At 43.1% G+C, this 23,732-nt stretch overlaps 2 protein-coding genes across 2 annotated transcripts; one reads left to right on the top strand and one right to left on the bottom strand.

Moving 5' to 3' along the window:
* The first annotated feature begins 154 nt into the window (after nt 1-154).
* Nucleotides 155-2,190, top strand: LOC100842873 (probable inorganic phosphate transporter 1-8). Its single transcript, XM_003573934.4, has one exon. The coding sequence runs from the start codon at nt 373-375 to the stop codon at nt 1,984-1,986; it is 1,614 nt and encodes a 537-aa protein (XP_003573982.1). The 5' UTR covers nt 155-372; the 3' UTR covers nt 1,987-2,190.
* A 4,251-nt stretch (nt 2,191-6,441) lies between these two features.
* On the bottom strand, nt 6,442-12,708 carry LOC100842566 (protein GDAP2 homolog). The gene is made up of 14 exons (XM_003573933.3): nt 12,175-12,708; nt 12,004-12,081; nt 11,821-11,876; nt 10,974-11,093; nt 10,735-10,805; nt 10,298-10,391; nt 10,025-10,231; nt 8,302-8,553; nt 8,069-8,177; nt 7,375-7,442; nt 7,214-7,283; nt 7,061-7,135; nt 6,883-6,974; nt 6,442-6,797 (listed from the first exon to the last, which is right to left on the bottom strand). The coding sequence occupies exons 1-14, from the start codon at nt 12,550-12,552 to the stop codon at nt 6,716-6,718; spliced, it is 1,752 nt and encodes a 583-aa protein (XP_003573981.1). The 5' UTR covers nt 12,553-12,708; the 3' UTR covers nt 6,442-6,715.
* Nucleotides 12,709-23,732: the final 11,024 nt, after the last annotated feature.

The following is a 23,732-nucleotide window of genomic DNA, read 5'->3' as shown; positions in this document are numbered from 1 at the left end:
ATGTTTTCGAAGCCGTTAGATCTGTGGGACGGTTAGAAAACTAGTATCCTCCTCCATTTTCGTGCCAAATTACGAGTCATCAATGGATGCTATCGAGTGTTCATACCTGCGTTCAGATTATATCTCTTGGCGTCCTTGTCAACGATCCACCATGGAAATTCCCCAGGATGGCTACAGCTTGCTACAGCTTACAAGCAGTGAAACTTGAGACTCGAGCTGAGAGCAGAGTCGTATTTGCGGCGGAGTTCGGCTGAGCTCCGGTGTACTCTGTTTCCTCCGCGGCTATTTATACCCGCACAGCTGCGGCCCCATTCCAGCACCACAACACAAGAACCCAACTGGTCCTCTCGGCCGGCATCGTTTGCATCGATCATGGCGCGGCCGGAGCAGCAGCAGGGTCTGCAGGTGCTGAGCGCGCTGGACGCGGCCAAGACGCAGTGGTACCACTTCACGGCCATCGTGGTGGCCGGCATGGGCTTCTTCACCGACGCCTACGACCTCTTCTGCATCTCCCTCGTCACCAAGCTGCTGGGCCGCATCTACTACACGGACCTCTCCCAGCCCAACCCCGGCACGCTGCCCCCCGGCGTGGCGGCGGCTGTCAACGGCGTGGCCTTCTGCGGCACGCTCACCGGCCAGCTCTTCTTCGGCTGGCTGGGCGACAAGCTTGGCCGCAAGAGCGTCTACGGGATGACGCTCCTGCTCATGGTCATCTGCTCCATCGGCTCGGGCCTCTCCTTCGCGCACACCCCCAAGAGCGTCATGGCCACGCTCTGCTTCTTCCGCTTCTGGCTCGGCTTCGGCATCGGCGGCGACTACCCGCTGTCGGCCACCATCATGTCCGAGTACGCCAACAAGAAGACCCGGGGCGCCTTCATCGCCGCCGTCTTCGCCATGCAAGGCTTCGGCATCCTGGCCGGCGGCATCGTCACGCTCATCATCTCTGCCGCGTTCCGTGCCGCGTTCCCGGAGCCGGCGTACCAGGACAACGCCGCGGCGTCCACGGGCACGGAGGCCGACTTCGTGTGGCGGATCATCCTGATGCTGGGCGCGGTGCCAGCGCTGCTGACCTACTACTGGCGGATGAAGATGCCCGAGACGGCGCGGTACACGGCGCTGGTGGCCAAGAACGCCAAGCAGGCGGCGTCCGACATGTCCAAGGTGCTGCAGGTGCAGATGGAGGACGAGACGGAGAAGCTGGAGGAGATGGTGAGCCGGGGCAAGAACGACTTCGGGCTCTTCTCCCCGCAGTTCGCGCGCCGGCACGGGCTCCACCTGGTGGGCACGGCCACCACCTGGTTCCTCCTGGACATCGCCTTCTACAGCCAGAACCTGTTCCAGAAGGACATCTTCGCAGCCATTAACTGGATCCCCAAGGCGAAAACCATGAGCGCCATGGACGAGGTGTTCCGCATCTCCCGCGCGCAGACGCTCATCGCGCTCTGCGGCACCGTGCCGGGCTACTGGTTCACCGTCTTCCTCATCGACGTCGTGGGCCGCTTCGCGATCCAGCTCATGGGCTTCTTCATGATGACCGTCTTCATGCTGGGCCTCGCCGTGCCGTACCACCACTGGACCACGCCAGGGAACCAGATCGGGTTCGTGGTCATGTACGCATTCACCTTCTTCTTCGCAAACTTCGGGCCCAACGCCACCACGTTCGTCGTGCCGGCGGAGATCTTCCCGGCAAGGCTGAGGTCCACGTGCCACGGGATATCGGCGGCCGCGGGGAAGGCCGGAGCCATGATCGGGGCATTCGGGTTCCTCTACGCGGCGCAGGACCCGCACAAGCCGGAGGCAGGGTACAAGCCAGGGATCGGCGTCAGGAACTCGCTCTTCGTGCTCGCTGGGGTCAACCTGTTGGGGTTCATGTTCACGTTCCTCGTGCCGGAGGCCAACGGGAAGTCGCTCGAGGAGATGTCCGGCGAGGCCGAGGACAACGAGGAGATGGCCGGCGCCGCCGTGCAGCCGTCTCAAATGGCCTAGTCGTCGTCGACCGTACGTACGTGACAACTGCTCGATCGTGTTAATTTGGATGGAGATGTGTTGCTTCTCTTGTGTTCATGGTCAAATGATACCTACCTTGTTTAGTAATATTTGGTTCGAACTTTTCTTTTTGGGCAATATATCTTGTTGTGATCTGTAAAGTTTAAATTAGTAAAGGGAATCACACTCCCATTTTTTGTTTAAGTCTCGTAAACCATTTGACCATGAAAGATTAGAACACACGCGCGTATCCCTTGGCTCGAGGAGCGAGGCAAAGGTCATTGGTTGAGCTAGCTACAACGTACTGGAGTACTTGCTAAGCGTAATCGGCTCAAGTCAATGCCTTTATTGTGCCTTGTTTACGAATAAAATTAGAGCAATTTTAGTCAACGAAAGAGAAAACTCTTCCGGCCAAAATAAAAAACTCAATTTTAAATTGCTAACTTTCGATGGATAATTGCTCACTCCCAATCCCAATGTCCCACGTTGTAGCGTATCAAAAACATTGCCGGATTGTTATGAATATACGTGATCCGCAAAAGACGAGAGACGATATTTGTCGATGAGGTTCGACATCAAAGCCTATATCTTCCGGGCATGTTTAACGGGCACTCCTTCCGTGTACTAAATCAACATAGAACAAGTGACGATAAATATCCGCTTATGCCATCAGACAACCACGCCATGTCCAGTTCGGTCACCGCGCCCCGCCGGACCGTCCCCTCGTGGTCTCGTGTCTAACCTAACAACTTTTGTATAGCCTATTGTGCCTACACACGGTGCATTAATATATTGGGCCCAAGTAACAAGTCCAACAATAGATTCTATACATATTCCACACAGATTCAACCAACTAAACAAAAACCTAGCGTGGCTCCCTGTTAAATGGAAGAAAAGAGATATATTGTAACTTAACCTAGATATAACCTTTAGCACTGGAACCACGAAACTTGTAATTTCTCTCTCAAAAAACACATCAAATGCAGGTTTATTTATATACAAACAAGGGTGTATTTAGTTTTAGTCTAAGTTTTACCTAGCAAAAAGTTTGTTAGCCAAGATTTTGGTTACACACGAATTAACCAACATCGGCCAAAAAATGAACTAAAGTGCCAAAGCAAACATTAGCATGCCAAAAAAAACTACCCCTTCGATCCATATTAATTGTCGAAATATTACATGTATCTAGACACTTTTTAGACATAGATACATCCATATTTGGGGAAATTTGAGACAATTAATATGTATCGGAAGAAGTAATAACTATTCGAAGAAAGACCAACTATTCCGGTAATTTAATGGAGCATTGAAACTAAGTGGTCAGGGACAGTCTAATCTTAACGGAATACCGGAGAATATAGAAGTTTGAAAGAATTCCATATTTGCCACTCAAAATTTGCTCATATGCCCAAATGCCACTCAGAATTTTCTTGTTCCAAATTTGCCACTCAAATTTTGTGTGGGGTATAAATATGCCACTACCGTTAGTTGACGCTAGTTGAGACAATCTTGACCCTAAATAGTATGTTGATTTTTTCTTTACAATAAAATACTCCGTCCATCTCATTTTATTTTTCCCCATAATAAGTGTCGTCTTAGGCAATATTGATATCGGTTTCCAGGAGCAGGAATCCATTTACCTACTATCTAATTTTTTTTTACAGCAGTGCCTAATTACTTTTTTTAGAACAACAGTGCCTAATTACTTTGCTTGGTGTGCATGCGCTGGGCCTGGGCTGCATGCAGCCACCACCCGTAAGCACGTGCGAGACGGCGTGAAGTGCGGGCCAGGGCGTGAGGTTAATTACAACAAAATCAATTTCAGCCGTTGCACTAATCGTGTGCTTTGGTATTTAGACTAAATTAAAACGACAAGTAAAATGAGACGGATGGAGTATTTTGTTGTGAAGGAAAATCAACATAGTATCTAGGGGTAAAATTGTCTTTTCATCTTTTACTTAACGGTCATGTAGCAGTCAACTAACGGTGCATATTTGTACCCTATGCAAATTTTGAGTGGCAAATTTGAAACAAGAAAATTCTGAGTGGCATTTGGACATATGAGCAAAATTTAAGTGGCAAATATGAAATTCTCTTTAGAAATTTTTATGCTCCATTAAATTAACAAAATACAGGATAAAAATTGTCAAGACACGCTCCTAATATCATTAGGATAGCAAAGGCACCACTGACCGACCTGGCTACCAACGTGAACGTGAACCCCAGACACACCACCTGAGAGTAAGACCACAATTAAGTTTGCCCAAAAGTGTCATCATCTTTAAATATCACTTCTTGAAACCCGTGACTTCACTTACCACATAATTCACGAATGTAGCCTTCAGCCTAGCAGCTGCATAAAGCACATGCTGACTCCACTACACTGCATAATTCACGATGTTGGGTGGTGGCATGTGGTCAGGGCATACGGTTCTGATAATGGTCATCCCCTTCATCAGACTTGTAAATATAGTTTGCTTCATTTGGATTGTTTGATCGATGTATTCATTTTGTTAGACTTCTTAATAAATCAATAAAATTTGGTGTGTGCAAATTTTGATGTAGAGGCTGGGGGTTGAACCTCTTTTTCGAAAAAAAGCATGCTGACCTATGTCAAACAATCGGCCAAACACGCTGACTCGCTAGACATTGCCGCACACCGGAACAACCTTTCACGAGAGCATCGATGTCGTGTCGGTTGCAAGGCGCACCGACGCGCCCGCCACAATGTCATCGTCATCGACAATAATCCCGCTGACCGGTGACTTCGACTTCACTGTAAACGACCACAGAAGAGGCATTATTTACAAACCTTATTTACAGAAAAATCTAAGTCAATGAAAAAGAATGCTCGCTCTTCGAGATGGATAATTATGTATATTCCATTGATGATTAGCTCATTAGCTGGATAGGATCTGTGAGTATTGAAAGCCTGCAGGTGACCAAAGATTCCCATTTTGTTGATATATATAAGGCATTATTGTACAAATCATTATCTTCATTCTCCAGCTTATCCAGGTATCAATGTTTCAGCTCGAACCAATTGAGTTGCTTGTCCCAGTTCTTAATTTTAAGTTTTAATGCAAGAATGCGCAGTTCTTTTGCGTATTCTCGAGAAAAAGAATCGTCTTCACTCTGTTGGTCAAAACAAATAAAGTGCATAAATCATAATTGAGATATTATTTTCTAAACAACAAAATTTGATGACGAAGTGTGAAGTATCTACCCAACCGCTTATCCTAGAAACGTTTCTCGGAAGCATCGCTATCATGATACGTTTGCAGCTTCTAATTACCAACAGCCTGCGAGGCAGAAAAACCTAGCTCGCCTTGAGAGGGACAGATAAAATAGAAGACTTTGTAATCTAAAAACATGGTAGAAATTTGACAAATTGAGCCACCTTTCCCATTGTTAATCCGTCACTGTTAACCAAGGTTTGATCCTAGGAATATGCCTCATCTCATGAATATTTTGCATCGTCCATCTGGCCATTGGAAATGCGCAACTGTTAACCAAGGTTTGAGATGTTAATGCCTCTCTCAGTACTCTTCTTCCATGGCACCGTCTTTTAACCATCCATGTCAAGTTTTGGTATGTCATTTTTTTTTCTCAAAAGAAGGACGTTCCCGCAGACTCTGCATCAATCGATGCACACAGTTTTTAAATTATTAAAGACGCAAATAGCGTACAGATCTTAGTTATTACAGCTCGTAATGACAAGTTAGGAAAAACACTTACTCCTCCCAGCCTATCGCCTTGGTGTCATTTCAAAACACGGCGAAAAGACACCCTAGCAGCTTCAACGGACCTCAGATCACAAATATAAAGTAAACCGAAACCAACACAAATATGTCAAATCTCTCACACAAATCTATTAAATAACAACTATTTTAGATTTTAGATAGTATAACAATAGGAGACAATGCATTGAAACGGTTGTATCCTAATATTAACCATGCACACGCATTGAGAGATATCTAGTTGATGAAATGAAAAACAGAGGAACAATAATTCTCTATGCCATTCCATTCATTTTGTCTTCTCATTAACAGAAGCGCGCATGCACTAAAATGCAGCCAGCTCTCGGTGGGGCTTAGCTTACTGATTTTTTAGTGAGTAGAATCGTGCTGCCCCACCGAGAGCTGGGTGTGTGTAAAAAATCAGTAAGCTAGTTTGTTTGGGTAGTCAGGACTGCTAACCCACAAGATACATGGTCTCCTGTTTGACAATCTGTTCAACGCAACAAAGGGCTCCACTATTGTCGACCGCATTGCCATGAGTCTGCAACTGTTTTCTATCTATCTCTATTTCTGGCAACCTCTTGTCTGAACCTTGTGCTCAGCGAACGTATAATATCTCACTAAGTTTTTTGCTGCTGTTTTGTTAGCACCTTAATTTTATGTTGTATCTTCCAAAACATCGAACTGCTGTGTCCCACTGGAAGCTTTGAACATCAGAGCAGAACTTGAACATCAGAGCAGACCAATCTGGGTGGAACATGGATTGTTGGTCAGGATTGCACTGATACTGACACTTTTATTTGGTTTGTACAAATCAACATATACAAACAAAAACTCCTCTCCCAGAAGGTTGAGAAACGAATGAAAGGAATAGAACGCCTATACTACATACAAAAAGGAAATATGAACAACAAGTACTAATACGGGGACTTGTAAATTGTATTGAAAAAGCAAGAACAATGAGCTTTGGACAACAGAAACGCCATGAATCACCCAGATGGTCTCTGATAGATATGTTTCGTTCTTGGGTCCACAATTAGGCCCCTCCCACCATTCACCTCCAAATCATGCCTGTAGGATTAAGTTCATAAGCGTTGCATCTTTTCGAGCTACCATACAAATGTGCCCAAACCAGAACATGTGTAATGCTACTTACTGAAAGACAAAATCTGGAACTGTTAGTTGTTCGCGTGGTACGTATCTGAAGAGCTGCACAAGTCTATCGACATATACAACTTTCTTCCAGACCTAGTCATAAAAAGGCGACGCTAAAACCTCAGGAAACACATTAAAAGATTAAAGATGAAATATCAGTATTGTGAATTAGGAGGTACCTCTCCATCAACCAAAAGCTGCATTGCCAAAATAGCTGTTCTCAACCCCAATGTTGGGTGGAGAATGTATATTCCCTGTTACAGTAATGTTAGAAGAGTGAAACTTATTGCCAGATAAATAGAATGCATAGTGAGCACAACCGAAATACTGACATGAAGGTTTCGCTGGTGTTTCCGACCTAATATTTGTTGTATCCGTTTCATGAATCCTAAATCTGGTTGCCTGGAAATAGATTTAAAAATTCCTTATAGCAGCACAGATGGGTCGAAAGCAAAAAGGAATTTGTTCAGTGACCTATTTAACCAACACTTACGGTTGCAGTGATGCTGCAGAGTGGAGATAGACAATTGTATATGGCTTCTGAATCAAAGGTTCAAACTCCTGCAAAGAGAATCGAATATGCTACTTTCAGAATGAACTTTCTGGGAAAAGCTGACACAAGACATACGAGATAAATTAAGAAATAAAAGGAGGTCATCATCAGTAAACTTAGGAGGCATATACAGGATTTTTTGAATGTAGCTTTACATAAGTATTTCCTGTGGAACCTTTTCTGTATGTTTTCTTGGATTAAATTTTATCTTCTTAGAGATTCATCTCCTCGTTTCATTCAATTATTATATCAAGCCTTTAAAATAACAGAATTACATGGATTAGGTGCCTCAATGTATGATTTGTTGTTTAAAAAAAGCCCACATTTTATAGCATCAATCTTTTGTGTTAGTTGCTGCCAATAAACTAGGTATGCCTAGAATAAAAACGGCAGGAAGTAGTATTCCGAATCTACGAAATGCAGAGAGCACACAAATCCCTAATATTTTTGCCAAGCTGATCTAACTTCCTAGTCCTAATTTCCAACAACAATTTCATTCAAGTATCTGCAGACAACTACGATCCAGACTTCAGGACATATGAAAGAACATAATTGGCCATTGGAGCATGACATAACATATTAACTGTCGCTGCAGAACTTCTGTTGGAGACATTAGTTCCAACTGCATAATTACCTTCACTACATGTAGAACAAATCGTTCAAGATCCAGGCATCGAAGAAGAAAGTGCGCACCAACAACAACCATAACTGGGCGCCCTTCACTATCAACTCCACCACGATATCTGCAATTGGTAAACAGCATCAGACTACATTTTTTCAACAAAAGTACAGTCATGGAAAAGTAACCATATGCACGGATAAACTAGCATAATTACAAACCAAAGTAAAACTTTAAAAGTTACATACATTATTTTCATTTCAGCAATCTCGGAAAGATTAAGAGAATTTGCTTTAGCAAGGTATCGTGAATGAAGTGAATATTCTTCAGCAGCCGACAATGAAGGGAAACCCAGATCACCATATCCAAGTAACCTAGCATAATTAAATCCTTTTTGGGCTTGAGAAGATTTTTCCCACTGCTCCTTACGCCGCAGATCTGGGTCTTTAATTAATGACATAAATGAAGGATCCAAATACGAATCCAACTTGAAAGAACCCCTGATGAATAAAACAGCTAAAATGAGTACTGTACATAAATACTGTAAGAAGATCAATTATGACATGTGATCAATAAAATGGATACTGTAGATAATGTAATAAGGTAAAGGCCCAGAGCTGACGAATTGAATGAGGGAATAAGTCTAGCAGTAGTAAAGAAAGCATTGTCTTGTATAGGGCTGAAAATGGAGCGGGATCTTTCCACCTGTTCCAGAGAAAAATGGAGAGAAACATAAAAGGAAATTTTCTTACAGGAATGGAAATGAAACGGCGTTTTTCAGAGGAATTTCCATTTGTCTTTCTATATAGCCCAGCCAAGTTCTGCCCAAGCCAAGCCCATCCACGTCAACCCCAAGCAGGCCTGACCCCATGGTACCTAATCCCTCTCCCGAACCCCCTTTGTGACTCCTCTTGGTCCCACATCTTGCACGCCTCCACAGTGCTGCCACCAACAACTGTCCTCCACGGTGCCGTTGGTGCTGGCGCCTCTTTGCTGGCATGGTGGCACTGACGTTCTTCCTCCTCCGCCCATCCTCCACCCCTCCGACGCCCTGACATGAGCCCCAGAGCCAAGGGATTTTTAACTTTTGTTTTTCAGTAAACATTCGCTTCCTTACTCGTGTCCACACCGTATTCATTCCAGTATTATCTGCTTCCTTGTTTATTTTCAGGGTTTCTGTATTTGTTTCCTGTTCTGTTCGGAGTCCCATGTCGCCATGCGGTTCTGGGTGCGTCAGATCCTCAACGGTAGCACCCAGCCTACTGGCGGGAGAAGTCTGCCCGGTTTAGAGGCTCCTCAAGCTCATCCTTGGCATGTGCTCATACAGGCAACACCAACAAGGCAACAAGTTTCTCCGCCTTCAGCTCTTCGGGTCCTTGGAAGGCTGACCAGTTCAAGGGTCATCCGTTTCGCTGGCGGCAACCGGACTACAGGCTCGCAGGCGGCGCTTCAATGTCTGGTCAGCGACGGCAATGCATGGAGGTCTCTCGTGCAACCCGAGCAGCGTCCAGCGATCCACAACATGTCAGCAAGGCTTAGGGGGTGCCCAGAATATGTGTCTCATGTGATTGAGTGATTCAATATATATCTAATATCTCCTTACCCTCTGGGTTGTTCTTTTCATGGGACCTGTTAGTCACACACACGTACCTTCTCCTTATATATAATACAATGCAAGTTGTGTTTTACAAAAAATATAAAATATATAAGGACTATACTAAAGATAGTCTTTCAGTGAAAACTGGATGACAAGGATGCAACAAATCAATCTAACAAAACTGAACTTATTAGATCAAGCTTCCTAACTAAGACAAACAAGGCTGCATAGTGCCTAAGGCATCAGCACCAGGTACACGGCTGATATTTAAATTACCTCATGTCAATGTATCAATCACATACAGTGTATGTGCAATTTCCATCAGTGACTATAGAGTATAGAACCCAAGAAGATGTTGAACTTTTTAAACTCACCTCTTTGATGCCATTGCAGAATCAAGAGGAAGAGCAAGAGGAGCTGTAGCTACTATTCTATCTGTCACACCAGCAGGCAAAGGCATTATTCTTATTTTCCTTTCGTCTATTACAGTTTCACCATTCTCATCCCCGACATCAGCTGGAAGTTTTGATATCGCAATCTCTTCCTCCTGCTTGTCTCGAGGGAAATATAGTGGGAGCAATCTGTAGGATCCTTATCATTAGCAAATGCATGACAGTAAGATAAATATTGGGTTTCAGCTTAAGTACCGTTTGTATATCTCAGTATCAGATGATGATGTAGTACAAAAAACAACACCTGCTATCTTGCTTTTTTGTTTCTCTAGGAAACGCCTAACAGTCCCTGAAGAGTAAAGTGAGTTAATGCAGAACAAAATCTAAGAACTATCATTGTGAAGTATTTGTAGAGTGACTATAGAACAATCTTTTCTTATGTGCACTTTACAAATAATGTTGTTCACTTTCCACCACGCGTCACTTCATCCTCCAAGTAGGAACAAGAAGTTGGAATTTGGAAACAATATATGAAGTGGAGGGTCGCTGAAGCTTCTTTTCGTGTAAACTATTTTTCCACAGCTACCTGCTTACCTCTAACATTTCTTGATATAATATTATATTTCATCTTATTTAACAAAACATAGATTCTACAAGTAGAATATTTAGCAAATAGAATGATGGAAACTTACTTATTGCCACATGGGCAGCTGGTTCACGAGGATAATTTTTAGCTTCCGTGTATATGCAACCCATTGCAATGCTAAAGAAATAGAAAATAAAATAAATTAGTAACAAGATGTGCAGATTTCAAACAGGCACAGTGCAACAAACCAGCTTCAAACGACACTTATTAACTTCTCAAAACAGAACTTATTAAACTAGAAAAACAACAAGCCATCAATTTTGACCCAGATGATCCTATAAGTACCTTTCAAGGCCATTCTCAATGAGTAGTTCCAAACATGACCGATAACAGTGACTAAGTGCATTCTCCGCAGCTGTATGATACTTGACAGCATATTTGGGGCCCACTGTATGGATGACCTTCCTGCATAATTAGTTGTATATACATGTTAGCATAAGTAGCAATACATACAACTTGGATTCAGTACAGTGAATAATGATTGGAAGTATCACACAACATTTTCAGCTCTATTAGATTTGTTCTGAACTCCAATGTAATTTTCAGCTATTCGAGTTATGTGAGTTGAACATTCTGGTACTTAAAACTGATCATTGTGCCGAAATATGAACTTCCCATATAGAGACACCACCTAAGTATTGAATCCAACAGAAGAGAAGTCCAGCTCCCGATTTTGTTAACGAAACCTCAAGATCCAACAAGGTTCAGGTTCTAGGGGTTCAACAGAAATTTATAAGCAAAGCTGCGTGAGCATTACAGCACTCCAGCTAAACAGAAAAGAGGTTGACGACAAATTTTTACAGGTACATTCCGATGATCTACCAAACTTTGTAGCATCAGTCTGCATTTTGCTGAAGCAATTAATTTTGGTATTCCCTTTATTAATAATGGAAAAATAACCTTTAAAACAGTGTGCATATCAAAATTAATTTATTTTCTTTGATTTATATGAGGGCCATTGTGCCAGCCGGAATTCTCATCGCAAAAACAGAAAATACACCAATTTTGTAATTTCAGACTTCAATGGTGCTTCCATATTCATGTGTGTGTGCACACATTTATCTCCCTCATGAGCGAACATGTGGAAAGAAAAATAACAAAGCACAGGCAAAACTGAAACAGCACAGCTAACCTTGCAGGAAGATCATATGCATTGGTCATCTTTGCCATTCCAGTTCGGCACCCGCCCTGTAAAACATCAACCGTAAAGTTGAAATGTCACATAACATAACATTTTCCACTAGTTGAACAAATCCCCCCCCCCCCCCCCCCCCTCTAAAATTGCAATGTCCAATCCTGATAACCAAAGTCGTACCAAGGTGGTGCATTCCTCCGCGAGCCCTGAACCTGCTGCAGCGTGCAGCCCAGGACTACTGTGCGCTTCGTCCAAGCTCTGCACCAACCAAAGGATCACAATCTTAGCAACGTGACACGAACAACCTCCAATTCCAAGTAAAAAAAACAAAAGCAGAGAGAGAACCGCAACCTCGTTGGTGGAGTTGACGACGGCGTCGACCTCAAGGTTCCAGGGGTGACCACGCCAGAGGTAGATCCTGGAGTTGATCTCATGGTCGACGGGGAAGCGCGAGGCGGCGGCGTGGCCACCGCCGGCGGCGCCGCCGTCGTCGCCGGTGAGCGGGTCGGAGAATGAGAGGAAGGCGGACGGGGCGGGCTCGGATCCGCCGTCCGCAGCCTCAGCGGCGGCGGATGAGGAGGAAGGCGTGTAGAGGCGCTGGTCGGGGTCGCTCCAGCGCGGCACCTGGTCGAGCGTCACCGCCGGCTCGACGCCGCCCAAGCCGGGCGCCATGGTGGACGCGGGGCCGGTGCCGGAGTCCATGGCCGCCGCCGGCGAGCGGTGCTGCATGGAGGCGGAAGGTAGCGGTGGCGCTGGTGTGCGTGAGCGGCCAAGCGGCCGTTAAGAGGAGGCGGACACGAGCCGGAAGGGAGGCGGAGGAGGAGATCGATCGAGCCCACGAGGGAACAACAGAAGCATCATCTGGACAATGACTCGTGGGGTCCGTGAACGTGTGGGCCGGACCACGTCAGGGACTGTTATCCAAAACTCCGCGGGGCATCACGATGGGGATTCGGAGCCGTGCTGGACCAGCGCACATGCTCAGTTCCGCTAGGCGCTGGTTCGCTCGTGTCGTGTGGCACCGCGTGAAGTCCATAGCTCGTGTGGCACCGCGTGTCCACCTAATCATGACGTGGAAGCCAGGTCAGCATCGGCTATCCTCTATGTCAGGTGGGCCTGGGTCGCTGCAGTCTGTAGGAGAAGGTTCGGAGTTGGGGCCGCCGAATTGGGAGCGAGGACAAGCCATGAAAGTCTGGAACAGCATTGCTGAATGGGCCTAGGCAACAGGAGGATCTGTCCGCAATTCTTTGGATCGAATCAAGCACAGTTTTATCGGCTATCAGAAGGAATCAATCAAGCTTAGTTTTTGGTGTGATCGTCTCGTCGCCGAGCTGAGCTAAATGTTCTGGAAGCCACGACAAGAACCCTGCATGAAAACGTCCGCACGACTCGTTAACAGATCAGATTTCGGCTCAAAACCGACTCCGAGTTCTCCGTTTATGTGCCAGTTTAGTGGTAAATAGACGACATATGTCCGTTTATGTGCTAGTCAGCGGACATATATTGCTCTGAGCTTTTTTTTTACCGAGGCCACATAGAATCATATTTTTCCAATCGCACCGGTTGATCATCATATACTATTGTCATGGCGATGTGGTATGAATTTCAAGATTTTTTGAAGCATATTATTCATCCAACCAGAATTGAGTAGTTACACATTTTAGAAATTATTCCTGCCCAAAATTTGGTTGTTTTGGAACGATTTCTCAAGCGCGTCAAAAATACTTGAGACTGATATGTACATGTACATGTGGGAATATGGGTGGATTTGATTAGCGTAAGTTAAAATTTTCTAGCGCGTAACCAAAAACATGCTACAATAATGGATCTTGGGGTTAATGTCGTCTGAAAGTCACGGCATATACCATCTAAGACGGATTGTGCCGGGTGGAGAAATGTGGCTTAGGCCGTTCGAAACAGGACAATCGAGATACAAGATTTTTACCAAGTTCAGCCTGTCGAGATCGAATAAAAGGCCTACGTCGGTTGTGTGTCAGCTACACGTGATGGCCTACGTCGGTTGTTGGAGATATGCCCTAGAGACAATCATGTGGTGATGTTATTTTCTATGTATTCATGAGTTATTGTTATTGTCCTTGAATATCATCACTGATATGTATCAATAAATACGTGTTTTGTTTGTGAGACTATGTATTCTATGATGTTGTTCTAATGGTCCCTGATCATTGAGGTTATGTGGACACATAACTTAGACTAGCGATGTGAATCAGTATGATGACTATGATTCACAAGTCATAGGGCAAGGTGTTGCCGACTGAAAGCATGGACTCGACAATGAGATTGTTGAGTCGGACAGACCCGCACTGAGACACAACGAGATGATTGTCATTTGTTAGTCTCAAGTACGATGTATATGCCAGTCCTAGACCTGAGGTCATCGCATGAGTTTGGGATGTGAATCGGCCTACTTAGGGGTTGCCAAACGCTACTCCGTAACTGGGTGGTTATAAAGGTAGCTTTCAGGTTTGCTGAGAAGCATGCTGCGAGTCATGGTTGATCAAGATGGGATTTGCCCCTCCTATTCGGAGAGATATCTCTAAGCTCTCTCGAGTGATGAGATTCGGAAAGTATGGCCATGCGACTTGGGTTAAGTGTTAACCCGTTCGGGAATCTGTATCACAGAAACGAGATGAGAGTCGAGCTATCCACAAGGATGACAAGCACTCGCCTTGAGCTCGACACACATATCGTGAGGCAAAAGGAATGTTGCATATGACACATTGTATGGTTCGTCAATATACCTTGTGGTCACTCAGGAGTTGGCACGTGCTGCTAGGCGCCGCTACCAACTATCGACTTGAGTCGGTGCCAGTGGACGAGTAATGTGTTACTCGGGCCCGCAGTCCGAGCTCGTAGTCGTGCCCGACTGACCGCGAACCTGAAGGGTCACACGCTTAAGGGGTGGGGACCGAGTTGGATCGGATCCAACTCGTATCGGGCTTAGACTCCTAACAGGCCTCAAGTGTTGAGCCCACTAGGGACGTCTACATAAGTGGAGGAGACCAACCCGGTTAGGGTTACACCAATCCAGACGCGAGTTATACTCGGCCGTCACACCTCTACGCCCAAAACCTTGTGATCGGATCTAGCAGTCCGCCGCACGGAGTTCCTCCCTGTACGTGTGGATACCTCGGAGGCGCTGCACCTGCGGCGCTTGGACGAACTGCTCGTGGGATCGGCGAGGAGGAGCAAGCCGAACGACTACTCGGCATCGACATGCATCATCGACTCTACTTCTGCTACGGGTCTGCACGTCTAGTGGTAATCTCGTGATCCATTATCTACATCATTGATCCGAGCGGAATCGGTAGAATTTTTATTTTGTGCTAGCGTAGCCTACCGCGTTCCCCAACAGCTTAGGCCGTTCGAAACAGGAGAATCGAGACATAAGATTTTTACCAGGTTCAGCCCGTCGAGATCAAATAATAGGCTTACGTCGATTGTGTGTCAACTACATGTGATTGCCTTGCCCTCTAGGGCGCCCCCTAGCCGGTCTTGTATACACAGCCGGGGGCGGTTACAATATTTACTCTCAGTCGGTTGAGAAATAGAGTACTCAGAATTAACAATAGACATCTTCTTTCATGCGGATTGTGGGCCTCCTTCGCCTTAGAGGCTTACTTCTCCTTAGTGTCCTAACGGGTTGGGTATTCTCTCGTCAGTTGCCACTAGACGTGCAGATCCTTGTAACGGAAGTAAGAGTGTTAATGCAGTTTAGTCGTACTACCCGCTCCTTCTTGTAGTCCCTTCAAACAGCTTGTGCAAGCATCGTAGTTACAACGCCTCCAAGGATATTCGGGAAGGAATGTCAGCTTCTACGTTTGAAGCATAGAGCGACATATTGATAGGGTTTTGGTGAAGTTAATATATAAACATATCCAAATATATAATGACATATATGTTCAACATATATGGTTGGGGTGGGGGGGGGGGTGCGGTGCCCCCTGCACCTCTGGTAGACTAAATACATCCAGAGCTAATTGTGAATAACTCTTTCTATCTAAATAGTTTTTATCCAAAGCTGACAACCTCATCTTACATGTCTACAACTTTTCTAATAAACCAACACTTAGAGCTAATAATTCTCTATGACTCATGACCATGCCATTGTTTAGTTTAGGATAAGGTGGGTCAACTGCTAGTACTTGGAGTCATTCATTGAATGATCTATCTAGTGGTTGTGTCCTTTGGTTATTATCAAAATGGTCCATCCATCTCATACATACTTGTGGCTCATTCATACAGACAAAAATCAGTTATTCTAGAGAACTTCACAATAATGTTTACCTACACAATCTTATTAAATAACATGTGGCAACCCCTATCCTGTTTCATGGCGTTTCATGGCATTTCATGAGGGTTAGAGAGTGAACATATATACTGCACTTTAGAGACTCTTAGTTCTTCCGGTAGACAATTAATTGAAAAGTAATTCCAATTCCAAGGACGACTATAGTTGAAAACAGAGGATACATATAGTTAATAGAAAGTAAAAACTAAGGCGATTGGTTCTGCAAACATAATATAGCGCAAAAATAATATACGCACGTGGTACAAAAAATAAAAAAAATAAAATGCAAAAAGGAAACAAGTTTTCATGTTTGGAATAGGGAGCATGCCCTCCCTGCCGCAATCGGATGGGTTTACCTCTAACTTGTATTTGCCAATATTTAAGAATTTATCTGTCTATTTTAGGGCGTCAAAGATTCCTCTAATAGTTATGGTGTACTTGGTGCCGGAATTATCAACGAGAAATAATCCTTGTTCATCCCAATCCATCGTCCAACAATATATATAGAGATGTCTAACCTTCCACCAAATTTGGTCTCTTATTGTGCCATGTATATGTTACATGACATGAAACATTCTTATTCATATTTTTAGGAGAAATAGTTTTCCATGATTAATCAAATCAAAATGCCCAAGAAAAATGCAATGCACTCGTTCGATTGTTCTATGCCAATATTGTGTCAATCTTGTATAAAAACTGACATAGACAAGTACGCATTGTGGATATAATATCTTCATAAACTTAGATATATACGAGTCTTCCATGTGTGGATTTACTATAGAGGGTTGGGTCATCTTGTGTTACTAGGGGGTGTAAATAGAGTGGGTCATTCGATATTCATAGCAAATTATATTAGAAGTGAATTTGTTTAATGTTTACCTCATTGATGATGAAGTGTGATAATTTGTGCCAGATATCTCGTTGAATAGAGTAAATTTCACGGAACCACAGGTTTTGAGGTAATCTTCTCACCGAGCCCCCACTTTTGCTAATTTGTCCGCAGAACCACATGTTTTGTGTCTACTTGTCTCACATCACCCAAAATGAAGGCTCACGCTCACGCGATCAACAATTAGTTATGCTTATGCCTCTCTATAATTTCAATCAAGTGTATCTTAAGTACTAGTCTCTGTGTTTGTGTATCCTGCTATAGTTTCGTTTCAAGACATTGTAATGTATATATGCTTGTCATTATATATGTTGCGTGGTCCCAGCCGCCCGCTCGTCGTCCCGGACAGAGAAGGTCGTGTCAAGGAGCTGCCTCCATTCGTAGAAGAAGAAGAAGAAGAAGAAGAAGAAGAGAGAGGATGAGGCAAAACAAAAACAAAAAAAAGCAAGGGGCTCAATGAAAGAGATGTGGCATCTGACAAGCAAGACCCACTTGTAAGAAAAGCTTTGAAAATTGCGAAAGCCTTCATTTTAGGTGATGTGGGACAATTAGATACAAAACCTGTGGTTATGCGGACAAATTAGCAAAAGTGGGGGCTCGGTGAGAAGACTGCCTCAAAATCTGTGGTTCTGTGAAATTTATTCTGTTGAATAGGCACCAAACAACACATTTGAGCTATTAGGAGTTTTATTTGAAGCCCTTAGAATAATCTGATCTTGCATACCTAGAATTTAACCTATGGTTTAGAGCATCTCCAACCGCCCTCCCCCATATGGCGTCCGGCCTGCCATTTTTTCGGCCATATGGGGGGGCACCGGCTAGATTTTGTTTTTAAGGCCGAGTCGTTTCCCAGCCGACGCCCCCAAACGGCTCCCCTAAAACCAAATTCTACAAATATTGGAAATTGAAACAAGCACATATTTAATAAGTTTTGAATCACAATTCAAGCAAATTCAATCTAACAAATAAGAAGAACTAGACATTTTCCTCGGAGCCTCCACAAATGCTCGAACAGATCATCTTAAAGTTGCTGATGAGTACCAGCGTCTCAAATTTCCTGGCGCCCGGCACCTGGTGATTAACATTGGCTAGAGGACCCATCCGTTCATACGGTTCAGTGTCATACACCGGACATTCCCACTCGCTCTCAATGATCATGTTGTGCATGATCACACACGCAGTCATGACCTTCCACATCTGATCTTTGGACCAGGTCAGAGCAGGGTACCAGACGATTGCAAATCGAGCCTGCAACACACCAAATGCCTGCTCAACAGCCTTCCTACATGCTTCCTATTGCGTCCCAAACCAGGATTTTGCTCCTCCTGGGGGTGCGTTTGAGATTGTCTTCACAAAGGTCGACCATCTTGGATAGATGCCATCTGCCAGGTAGTATCCCTTGTTGTACACATGGCCATTGATCTCATAGTTCACAAGAGGAGCAGTGCCTTCAACAAGCTTGGCAAACACATTCGAGCATTGGAGCACATTGATGTCATTGTGCGATCCTGCCATACCGAAGAAGGCATGCCAAATCCAGAGATCCTGATCGGACACTGCATGATCATTTGTGACCTTTATACATGTCCTAGTGTGCAAATGGACAATTCTTTCAGGACCAATGTATACAGTCGATGGGTCTTAGGGAAGAAAAGAGTTAGAAACTATCTCTCTTGGACCATCATAATTGGAAAGTTCCAGAAAAATATAAAACATTTAGTTTATGGGAAAAGACCCATTAACTCAAAACTATACCAACCTCAAACTGAATCAACTCAAAAGAAAACTCCTCCTCTTGTTGCTTTTGAACTCACTAATGGAAATGGCTCCAGTAAGAATTAGCCATTGGGCCTGCAGCTACAGGTTGTGTGACGAGCAGTTGCAGCTCTCTCAAATAATATATTCTATATTAGATGCCAAAGAAATGCAAAATATTTCTCTTGAATTCCAACTGAACAACTGCATGAGACAGCCACATCATTCAGCGAAGACTTCGTGCACCACTTTCAAAAATTGCTTCTCTTGCTCACATGCCCAAAGAAAGCAACATTTAACACCACTTTGTTACCACCAGAAGGCAGCATGGAAATAAGTGTCTCAGATTTATTACAACTTTTACTAAAGTTATACTAAATCTGAGACACTTATTATGGATTGGAGGGAGTACATTTTGGGAAGCCCATATTTTCACATAATTGTTTTTTGCGCAATCTTAGGTTCAGAAATGTGCAACTCTATATCTATGATTTAGCTCACATAGATGTTTCTACATTTTTAAATGCCTGACCCAGTGACCCTTCTGATTTAGATTTAATCAAGCAATAATGCTACTATATGAATTGTGAACAGTTTGGTCAGGCTATGGAATTCTTTTAATGCTTCATTTTTTCAATTTTATGTACTGTTGGTCCAAACTGAAAGATTGAAGTCTGAATGCTTGGCATCTTAAGTTCTTAGCCTGAGATGTAAATTTACAACTCTTGCCTTTTTTCAGGTTGCTAAACCAGATGCATGGAAGGAGATGCTAGCTTCAAACACATTTGCTCGAAATGTATAAATGTTTGTGTATCGCTATAGTTACCTGGATGCAGAATATACATAGCAAAATATATATTCCTGCTGATTCAGTTAACTGAACTCGAGATTCAAGAAGGTTCTTAGACTTAGAAGGTTACTGATCCTATGGCAGAAGCCTCAAAGGTGTCTCCCATCGTATGGCAAATGCCTTTTTAATAAGAGTTCGCGAAGTTCCTGTGGTGAAGCAACACTTTCAATCCCGATGTAGACATACAATCTGTGCATATAGTTTCTCTTATTTTGTTTACAAGATATTGAATGAGCTCGTTGAATACTATCTTTGTTTCTAAATGTAAGAAGTTCTAACTTCGTGTTAAATCAAACTTCTTAAAGTTTAGCCGAGAAAGAAGAAAAAAACTTGGGATTTCATGCGATGTGGTAATGTATTTTGCTTGGCACGCATTTGCAAGAAAAAAACCCTTTAATTGATGACTATAATTTTCTATGTTAGTCCGTAGCAACGCACGGGCACTTAACTAGTTAGAAGAAAGTGTCCTAGTACTCATGTCAAATTATAAGGGTACAATTATCAAATTAGCAATTTTTTTTCTTAAACACATTCCCTAGCATTGCAAGAACCGGATGTAGGGGAATTTGCTGCATTTTTTTGTGCTGCGACAAAATATTTTGTTTTAGCACGCCATGGACATGCGCATATGATCTTGGAGTGAATGGCTTATGTCCGAGTTATTAGCATGTAACGCAATGTACTAATAGATAATTATGTGTTACTGTAACTACAATTTATATCACATGAGGAGTAACACACGTTTTTATGTTACTATGATACTATGGTAGCTAGAATCTGTAATACATATGGAGTAACACAAACTTATATGTTACTATTGAAATGGTCTTGTAACACACTTTTGGGTCTACTTTAATATGTGTTACTGTCTATCCATGTAACACATATAATGTGTTACCGTAAAATAGTTTGTAACATATTTTTCTATGTGTTACATGATTGTGTTACTTAAACTATGTTTTGTTGTAGTGTATAGTTTGCACATTTTGAAAGCCATAATTTGCACGTGACTGTTTTGTGCAATTTAGGATTCACAAATGTGCAATTTAACACATTTTTAAGCCAGGTAATTCGATGATTGACACATTCTTAAGCCCAAAATTACACATTACTAACTTTGTGTAATTTTGGAATTAGAAATATGTAATTGGGAAGTTTGCACATTTTGAAGCCCTAAATTGCACCGACTTGTCTTTGTGCAAATCAGGGAACTGGAGATTTTTTTTTTCAATTTTGGGTTTAGAAAGACATAAAAAGAAATATTTGTTTTTTTTCTATTCACGTTTGGTTTGCTAGTTTCAGTCCGAAGGTTGTTATGGATCAGAGTCGACCTTGTGATACTAAATGCCATGCTGCTTTGATGCGGTAGTTTAGCAAGTGTACATACATAGCCATATTGTTCTCTACTACTTCCTCCATTTCATAATTCTTGTCTCGGATTTGCCCAAAAACGAATGTATCTACTCCTAAAAAGTGTTTACATATATGTAATATTTTGACAAGAATTATGAAACGGAGGGAGTGCTTTTTTAGCAAAAATAATCTCTTCTATGGACCATTTGCCATCGTTATTGTTTACTGATGATATCAAAAGATTTAATTTTGGGTAGCCCGTTGCCTAGAAGTGTAGGCGGTACTTGATGGCCCACCCCACTAAAAATGATGACGACTGAGGAGCAAATAAACATAACAATGATCATCAACCTAAACTTCTATAATTACTCCCTAAGGTAAAATAGCACGAAACCATATGATTTCATCATATTTGAGAAACTAAGTATCTCGTTCCTCGACCCAAACACATAAGTGGGTTTAGATTTTAGAACCGTTTTATTTCGTGACATTTGATTCCACCAACCAAACACTTCTTAAGGTATCAGTTAATAATAAGTTCACTCAATCAATCAAACTGGATTACCAGGTTTTGATAGTTCTGAGGTACAAAGACAGCAAAACTGTAGATCAAGGTGGGAAAAGATGAAGCCGCCGCATCTTTGCCCTCGTTTTTTAGAGGAATCCTTGCCCCCTCCAACCTGTTATACTTAGCCGCGTTACCAGTATTGGTCAAAAAAAAATATAGCAAAACATTGCCGGTAGGCTTGAGAGCTGGGGATATAGCCCAAAGGCCTAACGCCCAAGTGCCAGCAGCCAGCCAGCCTGCAGGTGATAAACAGAGGAGAGGGTCCTAACAATTCCTTTTCACCCCTCAAAAAAACAAAAAATTCCTTCTCTGCGCACGCACTCGTTCCTTTGCGCTCCCAGCCTCCCCACAAGTCTCCGTTTGCCACTCTGCATCTTAAAACATAGCTATCCGGGGACCTCCATTCCTCCTCTATTCTCCTATTCCCCTGCCACTTGTTACTTGACAATTGCTAGAAAATACTCTTCTTTTTCTTCAGCAGTTCTGTTTTTTTTTTAATGGATACCAACAGTTATGTTCAATTCATGGGAACCTTTCATTTCATTCTTGGTAACCTGTGGGAACATTTCTCAGAAAACGGTTTTATGTCTTCCATCAGGTGCTAGGTGCTACAAGTTAGCACTGATGTTTAACTCTTTAATTAATGAGATGAAACTTATAGATTGCAGACCTGGCCAACAGACCTTGTAATCAGATCATACATGTAAGCAAGAATGTGACCATTGGCAGGGATTGATGCATAGCTGCTGAGGACCTTACTCATCGTACGGAAGAGCAAAGAAAATGGAAACCTCTCATGCCACGCTGTGAAAGGAATAAGTTTAAGTACTAGTAGTTTCTAGCATTGCAAATAGCAGGACAGAAAGAGCCAAAACTTTAACGGCTCTTGATGTAAACCTTGTACTTTTTTATTTTGGAACATACGCTGGACGAACAAATGAGAGCTTATTTATTTCTAAAATTATGTAGTTCATCAGTGTCTCATGAAAAGAGGTGCTGAAGTGTAAATCACTGTATTTATTGTGACCACCGAACAATATCGGTTGCAACTTGTTTCTGAGATCGAGATAGGCAATCAGAGGTGGGGTGAATGATTGCGCGGAAGCAGATTAAAACTTTTCCCGAAAGTTCAAACCCTAAATCACCTTTCTGTCCGTGATAGTAAAACAGCCGTAACTTTTGATTGGATGAACCAAAAAATACGTATGAGTATGCAAAAGAAAGGTATTAAAATTATCTAACCAACGCAACAAGAATCAGCTCAATTGAACTTACCAATCAAAAGATATGATCAAATCAGTAACAGCTGATAGAAAGTTACGAGAATTAATCTATAACCGATTTCGAGGAATAACAAGAAAGATGAAGTAATCGCGATCTTCCTTGATCTCGTGGTAAATCTGCAGCAAAGTATTATGAACTCGTGATAAACCTGCAGCTAAGTGTTAGAAAGATCTAGCATGAAGAATTCACGAAGATCCGAGAAGAACAGAGATGACACCGCCCACGAGTCTCTTTATTGCAACGATATCGATAGCTTACAAAAAATTCAACCATGCATCCAAGAACTCTCTAAGAATTGATTTAGATCTAAAGCTCTGAGTTCCTTCACGTCCTTGCTGAAAAACTAACTAGGGCGCCCTCTATTTATAAGGGAAAATTCGCGACCCTAAACCGAGTCTGAATCCAACACAAACTCCTCTGTCCCGGTCGTTATTCTGCCCGTAAGGCCCACAGATGACCTCGGATTGAGATGACTCCAAAAGCAAAGTTGTTTTCCTTGACGGCGCACACAACTTTCATATGGACCATTTTTCCATCAGACGTCATCTTGATGACACTACTGTTTAATTTTTAAACAGCTCTCATCCAGCCACGGATGGACCTAGATGTCTTCACGTCGATGCTACTCCATGCCATCAACTCTTCTTGATGTGGGTTGGGGTGGCCCGATCTTTTGATGAGATTGGTAACTCTCGATTTGGATAGGAGATGACGTTGACGATCCGACTACGGCCTAGGAGATAGCGCCTTAGCAATCGATACACCAACTCCAGAGGGTTATTGATCATGCGGGGGCACGATCAACCTGACCACGAAGGTCTTTGTTCCTGCAAGCAATCGAATAACAAGCAAGAACAAGATAAACAATGGATGCAATCTAAAATTGCGAATATACTGT

The sequence above is a fragment of the Brachypodium distachyon genome, chromosome 3, assembly GCF_000005505.3.
Source record: "Brachypodium distachyon strain Bd21 chromosome 3, Brachypodium_distachyon_v3.0, whole genome shotgun sequence".
NCBI lineage: Eukaryota > Viridiplantae > Streptophyta > Magnoliopsida > Poales > Poaceae > Brachypodium > Brachypodium distachyon.
This window is presented reverse-complemented; position numbering and strand designations above follow the sequence as displayed.